This window comes from Crocuta crocuta, unplaced genomic scaffold (assembly GCF_008692635.1).
Source record: "Crocuta crocuta isolate KB4526 unplaced genomic scaffold, BGI_CrCroc_1.0 scaffold124, whole genome shotgun sequence".
Lineage (NCBI taxonomy): Eukaryota > Metazoa > Chordata > Mammalia > Carnivora > Hyaenidae > Crocuta > Crocuta crocuta.
In genome coordinates, this window is record NW_027551573.1 from 2,023,759 (window position 1) to 2,040,760 (window position 17,002).

A 17,002-nucleotide genomic window follows, 5' to 3' on the forward strand; every position below is an offset into this window, starting at 1 on the left:
AGAGGTGGAGGTCGCAGTGGAGGTCAGAATGGAGGTGTGGAAGTAGAACAGATGACAAGAATAGCAGTGTAGAAAGCAGTGGTGGGCGTTGACAGGGACAATGATCAGTGCTCGTGGCAGCAGTCACCACGATGAGGGAGAGGAGAGAGAGAAGGGCAGGAGAGGGTGGACGCCCTGTGTGGCTGGGCCCTCAGGAGGCAAGAGGGGAGGGAGGCTCTGCTCACCCCAGCCCACCGCACAGAGCTTGAGCATGTATCGGCGGATGTAGATGTTGTAGACGCGCACGAGGAGCAGGTAGAGGTTGAAGCCTTCGATGGCCATCCAGGTGAGGCAGCTGAGCAGCGCGAAGTGCAGGACGGCGCCCATCGCGGTGCACGCCGGCCCGGGCCCAGGCAGCACGGGGCTCAGCAGGAAGGCGACGTTCAGGAGCAGCACGGATGCGTGCAGGTTCATGTGGATGTGTGTTATGGAGTCACCCTGCTTCCTGTGGGTGGGAGCATGCCCTTCCGTGGCCTGGGGACACCACCGCCTGGGCTCACGGCCACGCAGTGGGCGCACCGAGGCTCACGGCCACACAGTGATGGGCACACCGAGGTTGAGAGGGCACAGGGATCCAACAGCAGCCACATGGCAAGGCTGGTCTCCTGCTTCCCGGCCTCCATCCCCTGGAGGAGTCCACCCCACTCTGGGGATCAGTTGGACAAGGAGGAGTGCCAAGCAGCCGTGGGTGGGCAGTTCTGGCACGGGGGCAGGGGAGTACCTGGCTTGGAAATGCAGCAGGATGGTGAGAAGTGAGGCCACGATGGAGATGCTGCAGCCCACCAGGGAGATGTACGTAAGAGGGGCCAGCAGGTTGGCGGGGACCGGGGCCGAGGAGAGTTGCTGTAGGAAGAGAGGGAGGGATGGGGACCCGAAGCGGGGAAATGCCCTCCCCACACTCACAGAGCCCTGCTAAGACCTCGGCTCCAAGCTCCCCTGCCCCACCACAAACCCTACCGTGGTCCTGGCGTGAAAGGAAGAGCCCTGGCAGACACGGTGGCTTTGGCCCCCCCTTGACTCCCATCTTCCCTCTCTCTATGAGACCCTCCCCTGCCTCACTGTCTGTGCATATAGAAATATGTGGACACTGTGTGTGGGCAGGTGCACCAAGCCTGACTTATCAGAGCCCTCCCACCCCCTGCCCAGGTGATTGGTTGAGGGATGGGAATGTGACACACTCCAGGCTCGCGGGACTCAATTCCCACACTAGATGGCAGAATTGGGAAAAGCCAAGTAGAGCCTGCTGGCCTAACAGCTAGTAGGACCAAGCCTGGATCTGCTAGTAGCCATATAATTATCCTCTAGGGAAGTTAGGTTTGAAGCCCAGGCCAGTACAAAGCAAACACAGGTGAGAGAGATAGAGCCTTGTCTTGGTGATATTGAACATCTTGATCAAGCCATCCCTGAAGCCTAACATAGCCTCTTCTGCAACATGAGTTCATAAGTTTCTCTTTTTTTCTTCTTAAACCCATTTGAGTTGGATTGTCTGTCCCTTGCACCTGCCTTTGCCTTGCTCCTGTTGCCTAGACACGGGGTCCTTCACGGCTTTGACTCTCGCACCACCCAGCCTGGATGCACGCATACCATGAGGACAGCAAAGTAGGTGAGGTGGTTGCAGCGGCAGAGCACCTGGGAAGGTGAGGGCTGCTCTGTGCGACAGCCCTCGGGGCTCCAGACCCCCCAGTGATCCTTGCTGGCTTCTTCCTTCCAAAAGACACAGGTCACTGTGTAGCCTTCCTGAGGAGAGATGCTGGAGTTGGGTATGGGGTAAGAGGTATGGGGGAGGGCCGAGGATCAGAGTCTGGATATCGTGGGGGCCAAAGCTGATACAACTGCACCCTTGTCAACATTTTACAGGGCACTGGCTGGGCTTTGGCTGGACCAACCCAGATTCCAGACTCACCTCCACTGTGGACTCTCAGAGTAACCTGGGCCAGTTGCCAAGCTTCTCTGAGCCTCAGTTTATTCATCTGCAAAATGGGATCATCTATACACAAGTCTCAAAGAGGGTATTAAATTACGGGCAATGAGGAATCTTGAGGGACCAGCTCTGGCTGGACAGCAGGTGCTCTAGAATCAACCATCCCTTTCCCCTCCTCTCCATGGAGAACATGGTATATGCAGGTACATGCCCAGGGCGGGAGAGACTCATCCACAGACAACCCTGATGCTGACCATGGGGGTGGAGGGGTGGGGGAACGACACAGGAAGTGCCACTGAGGAAGGGGTAGGGGAGTCCCGAGGAGGAAAGGGACGATTGGGCCCTGAGGTCTTTGAGGACACATCGGATCTCAGCGGAAGAGCAGCGAGGGCAGTCCAGGTAAAGGGAACTGCAGGGGCTAAGGTTCAGAGGAAAGTAAGGGAAGGATGATGGAGAAACTGAGAGCGCAGAGCAGTCCTAATGAAGCTGGTGGAAAGTCGGGGCAGAACGTAGTATGTCTGGGCTTTTCAGGAATGCCAGGGCCAGAAGAGCAGAGACACCAGGGCGTGTGCTCACCCAGCAGCCCTTCTCCCTTCCTCCAGGATCAGCTTCTGCGCTTCCCTCGAAGACCCACGCCTCCCCCCATGGCAGATCAGGTGAATCCAGCCTAGTCCTCGAGCCACGTGACCCAGGCCTGGCCAACCCACACGTTCTGTCCACCGTGCACAGTGATGGTGCAGGGATGGACACGTGACCCAGCTGGACTCTAAGGACTCCATGCTGGGACCCTGGTTGGCACTGATGAGGAAGAGCCTGCTGGGAAGAGGGGATGAAAGTCCAACACTTCAGCTGCCATCTTACCAGAGTAGATCCAAGGCAGGAAACCATTGCTGAGGGATGGAAAGAGGCCGAGCCAAGATGGCATTGCATCAGCCCCTGGATCCAGCCATGCCTGAAGCTAGCCAGCCCTGGACATTTCATTTGCATGAGCCAATCCCAAGCTGGCTGGACTTGGCTTTGTATCACTTGCAACTCAAAGAATGCCGCCTAATGTGGTAAGTAAAAAAACTGAGTAACTTCTCTCTCTGATTCCTTTGATGGGAATTTTCAAACTGTGATCAATTAGAAACAGTTTGTTTTCAAAACACTTCCACGGGGTTTGGGTTTAGTTGAGCCAGAGTTCAACAGGAGAGCCACAAAGGGGCAGGGATGAGGTGGAAACAGGGGCACCCCCAACAGTACCAGGCTTCGGTTGTGCCAGAAGCTGATGTTGACTGGCTCCCTGAGGTTCTTCACATGTCTTTGACCCAGCTGGGCCCCCAGGACATAGTTATTGAGCAGAGATGAGTTGTTATTCTGGAAGGACAGCAGAAGGGCTGGCTGGAGAGGGTGGATGCAAGGAGATCCCAGCTGAGGTCCAAGAGCTCCCCTCCCCCACCGGCCCCTTCCCTCAGGTGAGAATAAGCAGTGTGCCTTCACAGGTGGGCCAGCCTCCCAGCCCTTGCGTACGCTGTCCCCTGCACCTGGAAAACTGTCCCTTCAGCACCCACCCACCCCCCACCTCTCTACCACCTGTTGGGTGCGTCCAAGCCTCCATCCTAACTAACCACTATCCTAACTCACTTTCAAAGCCCAAGTTAAAAAGCACCTTTGTTGCAATGGCTCCATATCTGTCTAGGGACAGACATATACAGAGTAGATTTCTTGTAACCGCGTCCCCCAACACCATTCTCCTAAAACCGAGGCCCAGAAGGGACAAGGGCAGGCTCAGGCTGCACCATGGGCTGGTCCCTGCGCAGATGCCAGGCAATGGCACGGATGCCTGCAGTGCCCCCCAGGGAGGAGCCGGCACCCGCTGTGCTTGCTCCCTGCCCCCCTGCCCGGCACTGACCTGGAAAAAGTAGCCTGTGAAGAAGTAAATGCAGATGAGGCGCAGCTCCCCGTGGCGGCGGGCCCTGCAGGCATCCTGGGTCAGCTCTGCCGGGAACTGCATGGCGTGCGGAACCCGGGCCTATGGAGCCATGCACAGGCTAAGCCACAGCCGTCCTGTCCCGACATCCCCGCCCCTCCGGAAGCCTTCCCATCCTGTCCTTGCCCAGGGGCATCTCATTCCTAGGCGCCTCCACCTGCAGAGCCCTCTCCCGCCAGGCTGTACCTCCTCTGAGCTTCCTGAGACCCCCAGGCCCTGCCTCTAGGCTGCCCCTGCCTCCAATTACCACCCCCCCAACTGGGGCCCCTGGGGATGGAGCTCCTCAGCCCTCAGCCCCCGGACGTTTAGCGGGAATCACACCAGAGTCTTCTGAGGACCCTGGACTTCCTGGCCTCTCCCACTGCTGCCTCCCCTCAGGGACCTGCCAAAGCAGGAAGAGGACATTGCCCTTGAGGGGCCACAGAGCCCCCTCTCCTTCCACCATTCCACTCATTCACATGAGGAGCATCAGCCCCAGTTTACAGAAGAGGCAACTCACAGCTGTTAGGGCAGGCCAGATTAGTGGGGGAGAGGGGGGAGTCCAGACCTGAAGCCCCTGGAGGGGTTCTGGAGTAGAGGCCCCGGCTGCCCTCCATCTCCTGGCCCCCTCTGACCTGGGGGACGGGCTCCAGAACCGCACTGTTCAGCGTGAGGCCGGTGAAGTCACAGCCCAGCTTGAAGGCCAGCGTCTGGATGCTGTGTGTCTGCAAGGTGAGGTTCTTGCCCCCGAAGCTGGTGTTCAGCAGGCTGTGCTCCAGGCTCCGGATGAACCTGAGCAGGAGAGAGTTGGCCAGGGATTGGAGTGAGCGTGGGGGTGAGAGAGGCCCCAGACGGCCGATAAGGGCAGGGCCTCCCCCAACCCAACCTGCTACTCCCACCTCCGGACCTTTGCACACGCAGCGTCCCTGGCACACTCTCACCTCTCCACCCCACTCATCCACTCTCCTGATTACCTTTTGTTCAGTTCCGGTTCTACGGACACCTCCTTCGGGATGACTGTTCTGGCTGTTTTCCGCGGACTGAGTGAAATGCCACATAGTCCCTGTGCCTCCCTGGCCAGTCATCAGCACCATCCCCTCACCCAGAGCTGCAAGGCCATTCAAGAGCCCAGTCCAGCCTTGCGGCTCCTTCCCTGGAAAATGCAGACCCACGAGTCTGCCCCTGATTTCATGGCATCCATAGTTAAAGGCCCTAAACCAGACAGCAGACTTGATGAGGGCAAGGATGTATTTAACCTGCATCTCCAAGCCTAGTGCTGGGCCCACAGGAGGTACTCACTAACTGCATGTTGAATCAATGGATTAATGGTCTACACTGGACAACCCTGGACCACTGGTTCAAGGCGCAAGCTGGGGGTGGGAGGCATAGCTGACTCAAGGAGGGCATGGATGGCTGGCCAACTCACCCAGCAGGCGAAGTCACATTGTTTTCTTTGGCCATGTCCTCCAGCTTCTTCATCCAGTGCAGGGGCTCTTGGGAGGCCTCTGTGGGAAGCAGGTCACACTCCACGTCAGCCTCTGTCCCCACGGCCTCTGGGCCCTTCTAACACAGCCTCAGCCTTGCTGCTGCCCCAGAAGACCTCTTTCAAGCTCCCTTGGTTTGAGGCAACCCGCTTCATATCCCAGCCGGGGGCCCGGGCTCGGATCGCCCCCAGGTCAGCAGCACCCCCTTACCCACTGTCTCACTATGAGCAGTACTGAGGCACAGGCAGAGGAAGAAGGCCCTCCAGCCGTCCATGTCCTGTTCCCAGTCTCTTCCAAATCCTAGCCTCCAGCCTGGAAAAGATGCATGCCGTTGTCATCGTGGTAAAAGAGTGAGCTCTAACCTCTAGGCGTCCGGCATGTCCCAAAGGTAAGACATCTAGCATTTTATATGTTTTAATGTTTATTTGTTTTTGAGAGAGAGAGAGTGAAAGAGCACAAGCAGAGGAGGGGCAGAGAGAGGGGAACAGAGGATCCAAAGCAGGCTCAGTGCTGACAGCGGAGAGCCCGATGTGGGGCTTGAACTTGAGAACCATGAGATCATGACCCAAGCCGAAGTCTGATGCTTAATTGACTGAGCCACCCAGGTGCCCCAGGACGTCTAGCATTTTAATTGATCCTCATTACTCTTGCATTTCACAGATGAGGAAACTGAGGCTCAGAGAGCAAGTGGTCATGTTCGCTTGAGGCTCCCTGACCCAGGTCTCTGGGAGTCCAGAATTCCTGATCATTTGTGCAGAAATGCCCGCCATTACCAGGTCTGCCTGAGTCACTCCCCCTCCCAAAAAAGTGGTCTGTCTGGGGGCTTCTCCTGGGACTCTGACTTCACCCAGGGGGAAGCTACTTGGGAGCAAGCAACATGTAACCTTGTCCAGCTGTGTCATTAATTCACCATGTGACTTTGAGCAAGGGTCCGTCCCTCCCAGCCTTCATTTTCTGTAGTTTTAAAATAAACTAAGAAACGTCTGCTTAAATATAGCAAATCTATGTCAACTCCCTGAAATTCCACTCAAATGAGAGTGAGTGGATAAATGGGCACAAAGCCACAAAGACAGAACTAGAGGAAAGAAGAAAACAGCAGGTGAGAAATATTAGCAAAGCTTTGGAGGCTCCCAGCAGGTGGATAGAGAGTTGAGCCCCAGTGCCTGCAGGGGGGAGAGGTGTGGAGTGAAGGAGGGGAGAAGGGGAGGGGACAGGGAGAAGGCTCAGAGCCCTGGGAGCACTTGAGAACCAGAGGCATCGAGAACCTCTAAAAGAAGAGTGAAGCCAAAAAATGGGAGATTGGTGATGGTGACTCTTTTAAATGACCAGCTGGGACCCCAGATCTGCTCCTGGGGTGCCCCAGGCTGTTGTCACCACCCTTCCACCCTCAACACCATCCCAACATCAAGGTCATTTCCTGGAGGCAGTGCATGCTAGAGGACCTGAGGGCAAGGATGGGGCGCCATTCAGGTATAGAAAAATTGAGCCGTATTCCTTGCCCCCCACTTCCTCCACTCAGCTTCCAGACGCCTGCGGCGGCCAGGCGACAATGCTCGAAGCCAGGGGAAACTTCTTCTCTGAAGGACTGGCCATTCCAAGAAAAGTATCCTATCTACTGAGGTTTTGGTGTTCCTCAGTGAAATGGCCAGGACCAAACTCAGGTTGAAGCTTTTCCCTGTCATCAGCCCTGACCAGCCATGAAGCTTTAGTGCTGCACTCTTGAAGACGAATGGTCAACCGAGGATCACGAGGTGTTTTAAAACATGCACCACCTTTCAGAAAGCTGCTCGAGGGTGCGCTCCAACAGAATGAGGGGGGAAGTCATGAAAGACAACATAGGACACAGGAAATCCCCCCGGAGAAGAGACGAAGCTATTCCCCCAGTAGTAGGTTGGACAGCAGGACTGGGTATATCCTGTCCAGAAGGCAGCAGAAGAAAAAAAGTTTCCAGAAGGGAGGCCTCCACAAACAAAAGGAGGAGACTAGACAGATTGTGTGAAGTGTACATAAAATCTGTACAGTTTTTTTTGCAACTTCCTGTGAATTTATCAGTTTTTCAAAAGCAATTCAAAAATACAGTACAATGGGTCGTCATTCCACCATCAAAAATTAAGATGTAGAGAGTGACACAGGAGAGAAACATAGTACATTATTACATGTGGAAAGAGCAAGCTGAACATAACACCCACAATAGAATCACATGTATGGAAATGTATGCAAATATACATGCTGAAGCCTCGGAAGGTATCTAGAATGTCACCAAAAAATCATGTTGTAAGGAGGAGAATTACTCTCTTTTTTATGTTTTCCGTATAGTTCAAATTTTCTGCAACGAACACGTATTACCTTCACAACAGAAAAGCAAGTTGTTAATGCTGAGAATTTTTTTTAATGCTCCAAATGACTAGCATTATGGAAAAAATAATGGTGATATATTGCTTATGAAAAACAAAAACTATATTGCAAATCAAAGTAATCCACCCTTGTAAAAGTCACATTTTTATGTATGCAAAATCAGGAAGATGCAGGGGTCACTTCTGGCTGGTGAGGTCCTGGGTCTACTCATTTTGATTGCCTGTATTTCCTAAAGTTACCCTATCCGTTATAGTTATACATTTCTCGATTTTTATCTGCTTTTTGGATAGTTTGGAAATTTATGTAGTTTGAATATAAACAATAAATAAGGACATAAACACAAAATCAAAGTACCCCTGTCTCCTGTGTCACCCCACCACTCAGTTCCTTGTTAGTCGTCCCCAGGTAACTACTGTTATTAGCATTTTGTGGATTTTCCCGAGTTTCATATATAGATAAGCACATACGGGGCCGCCTGGGGGGCTCAGTCGGTTAAGTGTTCATCTCTTGGTTTCGGCCCAGGTCATGATCTCACGGTTCATAAGATCGAGGCCCATGTCAGGCTCTGTGCTGACGGCATGGGACCCACTTGGGATTCCATCTCTCTCCCTCCCTCTCTGTCCCTCCTCAGCTCTCTCTCATAAGAAGTAAATGAACTTAAAAAAAAAAAAAAGATACGCATATATGATTCTCCTCATTTTATTTTTAAAAAGCACACTGTCTACTGTTCTGCACTCTGCTTTTTTCTGTTGAAAATACATCTTGGAGAGCTTTCCATAACAGTTCCTAGAGCTTCCACTTTTTTCTATTACAAGCGCGTAGTCTAAGGTTGGAGGAATAAAGCCTAACTTCTCCAGTGGGTGCCCTGAGAACAGCTAGTTGTGTTGATTCGTCTTTGGTTCTTCCCAAAGTGCAGCTGTTCTGACGTCATTTCCCACATGTGCAAGTTCACCATCTGCCCTTATTTAAAATGTTTATTTCTACTTGAAAGAGAGACAGACAGAGAGAGACAGAGTGAGTTGGGGGAGGGGGAGATAGAGAGGGAGACACAGAATCCAAAATAGGCTCCAGGCTGTCAGCACAGAGTCCGAAGCGAGGCTCGAACTCACAGATGGCGAGATCATGACCTGAGCTGAAGTCAGACACCCAACCGGCTGAGACCCCCATGCGCCCCACCATCTGCCCATTTTTATGTCGCGTTCGACTCTTATCATCTTGAAACTCTTTACATAATAGGAAAATTAGCTCATTGTCTATTATATGAGTTACAAATATATTTCCTAGTTTGTCATTTGCCTTTTAACCTTTTTACCTTTTAACATGGTCCTTCTGCCGAGTAGAAGTCTTTTTTTATATGTATAACTTTTATGGAATCAGAATTAGCAGCATGTTCTCTTATGTCTTCTGGATTTTGAGCTGTAGCTAGAAAGGCGTTCCTCACTCCAACATTACAAAGGAATTCTAAGTTTCTCCTAGTCTTTTTAAGTTTGCATTTTTCACATTGGAACCTCCAGTCCCTTCGCATCGATCCTGGACTACAATATGAGATGGTGATGTGATGTTTTTTTCTGGGTGGTCATACTTTTTTTTTTAATTAAAAAAAATTTTTATGTTTATTTCTTTTTGAGACAGAGACAGAAAATGAGCAGGGAAGGGGCAGAGAGAGAGGGAGACACAGAATCTGTAGCAGGCTCCAGGCTCTGAGCTGTCAGCACAGAGCCCCATGCGGGGCTCAAACCCACGAACTGCGAGATTGTGACCTGAGCCGAAGTCGGACACTTAACCGACTGAGCCACACAGGCGCCCCTGGGTAGTCATACATTTGTTTTAACACTATTAATATATGTGTTGATTTGAAAAAGAGAAAAGAGACTTCGGAGTCACAGAGTGCTGGGCTCTTATTCATTTAGCCACTTCGTTATTTATTAGGCTGTGTTACCCTGGGCAATTGACTTGCCCTCTTTGAACCTCAGAGAAGAGAGGAGGGAGAATGTTTGAGGAGACAAAGGAAGCCGAGGAGTGAAACAATTTGAAACTTTTCAGATAAGAAGTCTGAGGACACAACAGCGCAGACAGGAGCTTGGGACATCTTGTCTACCCCTCGCTGTGTGAATGGAGGCCCAGACAATGGTGTGGATTTAAACTCGAGGGTCTGGACTGTAAGGCCAGATCCCCAGGCGCTTGGCCACCCTGCTCTGTGTCCCACCCCACCACCAGCTGGAGAAATCAAGGTCAAAGCAGAAGTAACACCTCCTCCGGGCCCCTCAAATAGCTGTGGTTTCCACTCCCTTTCCCAGGGGCAAACCACAATCCTCACCCCTACTTGGGACTTCCAGCATCCCTCTCCCCTCCCCTTCAGAGAAGCTGCCATGCATCATTACCCCACAGCCTCGCCCATCTCACCACCGCCCCCAATTCGTTATCTGATGCTTCCTAGGAGACAGAAACCCTTCACCTGAGGTCCAAGACGGTTCCGCTTGATCGTGAGGAAACTGGAAACCACGCAGGAGCTTGCTTGGGGGTCACGGCAGCCCAGCAATCAAGCGCGGACTCAAGCCCAGGGCCCCAGACTCCAAGTCCAGTGCTTTCTCCCCACGCTGCACACGACAGGCTCCCAAAAATGGCTGGGTTGCCCAACGGATGAGTAAGACTCTATCTAGATCAACAGAGAGATGAGGAAACAACAGTGTGCAGACTAGGGCCTCTAGAAGATGCAAACCTGATAACTAGTTCCAGTATTCAGTGTCTGGGCTGGGATGTCGGGCAAGAACTCTGTTTCTCTGTGCCTGGGGGCTTCCCATGGGTAAACTGAAGCCAGGGACACCTGTTGCCCGGGGAGAGGCACACAGACATTTCCATGATCCCACTGCGAGTTTAGGGCTCTGACCCGAAGCCCCAGCCGGGGACACATCTGAGCATATGCCTTGTGAACCCCTGCGCTCCTCCCTGGGGCCGGCCACGCGCGTCCCCCTGCAGGCTGCCCCTCCCCCACAGCACCAGGCCTGCTGAGCCAGCCATGCTCCTGGAGCCCCACGGCTGGCCTGGCTGAGGACTGAGCCTATGGTCTCTGCAGGAAAATCCTGACAAATACTATTATTAGCCCCATTTTACAGGTGGGGAGAGAGGGCATGCCAAGGCTTAACAAGGAGTCTGGGATTAAGGCATCACCAGAGCCATTTCCCTGAGACATATAGTCCCCCGGGCTCCAGTCCAGGTCACTCTGAAAGGAATAGCACCAGCTCCCATTTGCCCGGTACAAACTCCGTCCGGGCCCTTCCAATGTCATCTAAGGTGCAAGCTACCAGATTAACCCCACTGGACAGATGAGAAAACTGAAATCCAGGAGAGTCTAAACACTTGTCCTAGGCCGTGGTGGGGAGCTAAGATTTGAACCCAGTGCCTAACCACTCCTTCATTTAAAGTCCTCTTTTTCAGGGGCACCTGCGTGGCTCAGTTGGTTGAGCGTCCGAATTCGGCTCAGGTCATGATCTCACGGTTCATGTGTTCGAGCCCCGTGTCAGGCTCTGTGCTGACAGCTCAGAGCTGGAGCCTGTTTCACATTCTGTGTCTTCCTCTCTCTCTGCCCGTCTCCTGCTCACACCCTGTCTCTGTCTCTCTCTCTCTCTCTCTCTCAACAATAAATAAACATTTAAAAAATTAAATTGTTCTTTTTTTAAAAAATACAGATTTCTACATTCCCAGGGATCTGGAGTTGCCACCAGAGAGTAAAGGGAATGAGGCGTGTCCCCCAGCTTGCTGAGGGACGGGGGATTAGAGAGGCTGGCCCGGGGCTGACCTGTGATGCTGCTGCCGCTGTCCTGCTGTCACGGGCTCCCGGCGCGTCCACAGACAGAAAGGGAACTTGGACATCCGTGTGGGGCCCCGGCCACCTCCTCTCCACTCTGCTCAGTGCTCAACACAGGTCCTCAGTCCTCTGCTTCTCTGCTCTCCTTGCCCCACACCCTGCACGGCGCACCACACTCTCACTTCACTTCTTCTTTCACTGCAGCCTCTCGCTTCCTCTGGTAGCTGCACTCCAAATACTTCTTTCTTTCACCCCCCCCCCCCCCCCCCACCAACTCCTGCAGCACTTCCTGGGGATGCCTGTACCTCGGGGAGGTGTCTGGTGTCAGTGGGGGAGGGGGGAGGGCTGGCCTCCGTGGCACCTCGCAAGGTTTCAAGACCTACCTCTGCTCTGCACCTCTTCGGCCTCAGTTTCCCCCTCCACAGAATAGGAAGAATGATCCCTGCCTGACCTGACAATCAGCGAGAACGATGATGGCCAGGACCTCAGGCAAGGGTTGGGTCAGAGTGCTTGGGTTCAAATACCAGGCCTGCCGTTTACTGGCTGGGGAACTCTGGGCAAGTGGCTGAAACTCTCTGAACCCGAGCTTCCCCTCTGTAAAGTGGAGATAAGACAGTACCACTTCCGGGTGCCTGGGTGGCTCAGTCGGTTAAGCATCCAACTCAGCTCTTGGTTTCAGCTCAGATCGTGATGTCCTGGCTCATGAGATCAAGCCCCGAGTAGGGCCCTGTGCTTACAGCGCAGAGCCTTCTGGGGATTCTCTCTCTCCCTGTCTCTCTGCCCCTCCTCCACTTTTTCTCTCTCTCTCTCAAAAATAAATAAACTTTAAAAAGAAAAAGAGAGAGAGAGAGTACCACGTCATGGAGTAGTGTGGGGCTTATAAAAGGAAATGCTGCAAAGTCACCAGAAGCATTCCGTAAAGCTCGCCTATTTCACAGATGGGGGGACTGAGGTCTGGAGAGGACAAGAGCCTGGCCCGGAACTACCCAGCGCAGAGCCCTCTGGAGAAGGGTCTTCCTGGGAACAGCGCTCAGAAGTGTGGCCAGACTTGGGGCTGGAAGGCTGGTCAGCCAGTCGTACTCCAGCCACTTCTTGTGCCGGATCCTACGGGGAAGGGGAAGTATCCGTGTGGCTTGGTGGTTGGGTGCTCTCTCTTGCCCAGCCAGACTTACTGGGAAAATTCTGGCCCGGGAAAGTATTTTTCTCCCCAGGGGTGAGAATGGGCTGCAGCACGGAGGAGAAAGGCAGGTCCCAACACGGTCTCTCCCCTCTCCCCTCTCCCCTCCTACCCCGTGGCCCTTCCAGCATCAACACAAGCACCAGCCACAGGTAGCTCAGGCCTCTCTGGGAAGGGGAGAGGCTGCTCCTTGGAGGGCAGCGAGATCTGAGGGGCGCACAGGCCCACGTATCCAGCCCCCCACCCCGAGCAGCTGCAGGGCAAAGGCTTCGCAGAGACTCCTGTGCACTCGTGTCCTGACCCCTCGGCCACACTCTTGCCAGACGACTTGGGAAAGTTCTTGCCTTTCTCTGCACTTTGGTTTTCTGCGGCCATGACCCAGACCATGACCTTCAGGCCCTTCCTTTCTGAGGTCTCCTGGCCACCTCTACGGTTATAACCAGTAGCCTTTCCTCCTCATGCTGTTTGTGGGCCCAAGCCTCTGCTCTCAGGGCTCAGGACAAGGCCCTGCTCACCCCGAAGCTCCTCTATTCCCGCCACCCCCCCCCCCCCCNTCGGAGTGCTGGATTTCCCTCGCCCTGCACTCCAGACCCTGGAAATTGCCACCAAGATACTCCCCAGTTCAAAAGCTTGCAGCGGCTCCCGATTGCCGTCATGGTCTAGCCCCATCCAGGTTCTACTGCCTGCCACCCAGCTCTGGATGAGCTCGCCACATTCACACCCATGTCCCACTCTGTCCCAGCTGTGACACACACACACACACACACACGTCGTGGGCAGGACCGCAGCTCTTCTCCATCCCTCGGGTGCTCAGGGGCAGCTCCCCTGAGTCCTGCTTCCCCGAGAAGGCTGCCCTGCCTCCAACTCCCCTATAAAACATTCCCGATGCTTCAGCTTTAGGAGACATGCCAGTCCCTTGCTCAGCCCCCCAGGCAGGCAGGAGGGCGGCAAGCCACCTCCCTCTCCCCACCCTGGGAGAGCCACACAGCATCCCTAGTGAAGTGTCTCCCTCTCAGCCCATGGGGTCTACTCACCCCATGATCTGCATGAGGACGGAAAGTGAGACCCCTGACAGGGAATTACATAAACTGAGTCACACCATGAAAAAGTCGCTCACTGGTCATGGATTTTCATTCCTGGCTGCATCCGAGAGACACCTCCATTTAGAGCTAAATTTTCTCTAACTCCTCTCTACCACTGCCTGTGCCTCAATCTTTTATTGGACGCAGAACACTAGATATCTGATTTTTAATGATTTTTAATTGTGACAAAATATACAGAAAATTTACCATTTTAACCATTTTTTAAGTGGACAGTTCAGTGGCATTAAGTACGTTCACAATGCCATGCAGTCCTCACCACCATCCGTCTCCAGAACTTTTCCACCTTTCCAAACTGAAACCCTGTCCCCATTAAGTAGCAACTTTCCATACCCTCCTCCTTGCAGCCCCCCTGGTAAGCACCAATCTACTCTGAATTTGACCACTCTAGGAACCTTCTAGAAGTGGAATCACACCATATTTGTCCTTTTGTGACTGGCTCGTTTTCCTTAACATAATGACTTTACAGTCAACCCATGCTGTAGCATGTATCAGAATTTCCTTCCTTGTTAAGGCTGAATAACTTTTCTTTGAATGTAGAGACTGATTTCATCTATCTATTTGTTCACGGACAGACACCTCTGCGGGCTCTACCTTTTGGCTATTGTGAAAAATGCCTCTCTGGACACGGGCGTGCAGTCATGCCCCTATTTAACAAAGAGTAAGTATCTAGCTAGATTTTGGTGGCATTATTTGTTTACGTGTCATATATTTTTATGATTTTCTTCTATTTACGGCAACGGATACAGATTTCCTACTTACCCTAAAATACGCATACATCCTAAAAAAATGAAATTATCTAAAGGGACAGTGCTATGTGTTGATGGCATAAAGTGGGGGCAGAGGTACAAGATGGAAATGCTGGAATGTGGGAAATACCAATATAAGCCTCAATCGAAGGCTCAGTGGGGGAAGGAACCCCTTTGGTGGGGCCACCAGGAGCCTGGCGCCAGATCAGACTGCACTCGGAGGGCAGTCTGGGCACGTGGTTTCAGGAACAGGGGGGACAGTGGTAAGATGGAAAGAGATCTGGGCTCTGAGACCTGGCTTTGTGACCCTGGGCCTGTCACTTGACTTCTGATTCTTACTTTCCTGTGAGTTGCTGATAACCACACCCACCTCACCGGATGGCTTATAACAGAATTCATGTGAACTGCCACACCTATAGTCAGTCCCCACCTCGGTTCCATGACGGTGGGGTCTCCCCACCCCCTGCAAGACACTCCAAGGACTACTTTCTTCAGAGAGAGGGCCCAACTGTGATGTTCTCATTGGAGCTCAGGTTCACCGCTGACTCTGCCTCCTCAGCCTTCTTTATCCCTCTATCCCTACTACCACCTCCAGAAACCCTGGGAAAGAACCAGAGTGTTCTTGGCCCATTGCAGTCCTTACCAGCTGTAGGACTTCGGGTAAGTCTAAGCCAAAAGCCCCCCCCCCCTCCCGCCGGAGTATTCCCTCAACTTTAAAAGGGGCAGTCTTGGGGTGCTTAGGTGACTCGATTAAGCAGCAACATGGCTCAGGTCATGATCTCAACGGTTTGTGGGTTTGAGCCCCGTGTCGGGCTCGTGCTGACAGCTCAGAGCCTGGAGCCTGCTTTGAATTCTGTGTCTCCCTTTCTCTCTCTGCACATCTCCTCCTCGGGTGCTCTCTCTCTCTCTCTCTCAAATAACAAATAAATAAACCTTTTTTTAAAGGTGGGGGGAATCTCTGTCCTCTGAGTACTCAACAGCGGACTCTCACAGGCCCAGGCGCACCGGAAAGCAAAGGCCAGCCTTGCAACATTTAGACTAGATCCCTCTCCAACATCCCCTCCCTCAAAATCTGTCTCCATCAGACATCAGCACTTAATCATGCAAATAGACGGACAAGTAAAACTGCAAATCTTGCAAAAAGTGCAGGGCTTCATGAAGTTGGTTAAAGTGACAAATGAAACCAGAGCTGACCACAGAGGAACAGAACATCGCTTAAAAATGAGTGATTCCTTCCAGAGAGAACTGTTAGACTACCAGAGGATTCGGAGCAACGCTTGCATGTGAAACTCTCAAATATCTTTGCAAAAATGACCCTCTTTCTGTAAAGGGCCGACTCTTCCCTCTAATGTCTGCATGGCTGCAATCATAATCTAAATAATGTTAGTGAGTTAAAGCTAATTTTTTTTCATCACTTTTAGTTTCCTTTTCGAGGTTGAAACTTGTTCCCTCCACTCGGGGAAGTTTTGGTGGCCTTTTCCGAAGGATTCACGGCTGGGGCTGCTGGCTGGCTCAGTCAGAGGGAGTATACAACTCGATCTCAGGGTCATGCATTCAAGCTTCACAGGTGGCCTAGAGCGGAGAAGGAGGAGAAGGAGAAGAAGAAGGAGAAGAAGGGAAGAAAAAGATTCACCGCAGTCACCCTCAAGATACAGGATGTGATAAGCCCTCCCGGCGCCCGTCCCTGTCCCCCCGTCTCGCAGGCAAACCACAGCCACCCAAGAGCTGCGGAAACCTCACAGCCACTGGGCGCACGAGAAACAGCGCCTTACCGTAATTGCCTGGGGACAACTGTCTGCTCCCGTCCCCTGCAGGACGCACCCCAGCACCCGGGAGAAAAAAACTCCCCCTGCCCCCACCGCGGCCCAAGTGCCCCGCCGCGCTTCTCAACACGCCCGAGGTTGCTCTGATGAGTCCCTTTGTACCTTGAGTGGTACAAAGGGGAAACCGAGGCCCGGTGAGGGGCGGAGACTTGCTGCTCCACGGCCACCCGGTGGCAGAGGTGGCACTAGGAAGAATGCAGGTAACAAAAGTGAACCCTTGAGAAGCGCGCCCCACGTGCTGAGCCCGGCACACGCGGCGCCCACTCCGGCTGCAGGGCGCCTAGTGCGTCGTTGGCGCTCTGGAAACCCGAGGCGGGAAAGCCGAACCCCGCGGGGCCCCCAGACCCTGCCTTCCGTCCTCCCACCCTCGGCCCCAAGTGGAGGTGGGGCCTCCGTCCGGGTCCCGCTCGCTCTCTTGCAGAGCCCGCCGCCCCGGCCCGTGCCCCTCGCCCCCAACTCGGGCTGGCGCCCCCACCCCAGCAACTTGGCGGTCCCAGGTCACAGTGAGGGTGCAGCTGGCCGGGGCCCACCGCCCCCGCCCGGCCGTCTCCTCTCCCTTCCCTCCCCTCCCCTCCCCGGGAGGGAGGAGGAGACTCGGCGC

General features: G+C 53.4%; 2 protein-coding genes across 7 annotated transcripts in view; both read right to left on the reverse strand.

The window, feature by feature from the left end:
* Window positions 1-11,755, reverse strand: part of ADGRG5 (adhesion G protein-coupled receptor G5) — a 16,967-nt gene extending 5,212 nt beyond the window's left edge. The window contains exons 1-11 of one of the 6 annotated variants that reach the window (XM_077751336.1): window positions 11,544-11,755; window positions 10,203-10,399; window positions 5,603-5,704; window positions 5,335-5,413; window positions 4,883-4,948; window positions 4,544-4,700; window positions 3,852-3,971; window positions 3,203-3,340; window positions 1,624-1,776; window positions 761-882; window positions 225-484 (exon numbers count right to left, since the gene is read on the reverse strand). In XM_077751336.1, the coding sequence (XP_077607462.1) occupies window positions 225-484; window positions 761-882; window positions 1,624-1,776; window positions 3,203-3,340; window positions 3,852-3,971; window positions 4,544-4,700; window positions 4,883-4,948; window positions 5,335-5,413; window positions 5,603-5,666 (1,159 nt within the window). In that variant the 5' untranslated portion in view covers window positions 5,667-5,704; window positions 10,203-10,399; window positions 11,544-11,755. Of the gene's footprint in view, window positions 1-224; window positions 485-760; window positions 883-1,623; window positions 1,777-3,202; window positions 3,341-3,851; window positions 3,972-4,543; window positions 4,701-4,882; window positions 4,949-5,334; window positions 5,414-5,602; window positions 5,705-10,202; window positions 10,404-11,543 lie in introns of all 6 variants that reach the window. The other 5 variants (XM_077751337.1, XM_077751335.1, XM_077751339.1 and 2 more) reach the window with 5 other exon arrangements.
* The window catches only part of ADGRG1 (adhesion G protein-coupled receptor G1), a 215,981-nt gene that overhangs the window by 82,906 nt on the left and 116,073 nt on the right, over window positions 1-17,002 (reverse strand). The window lies entirely within an intron of this gene.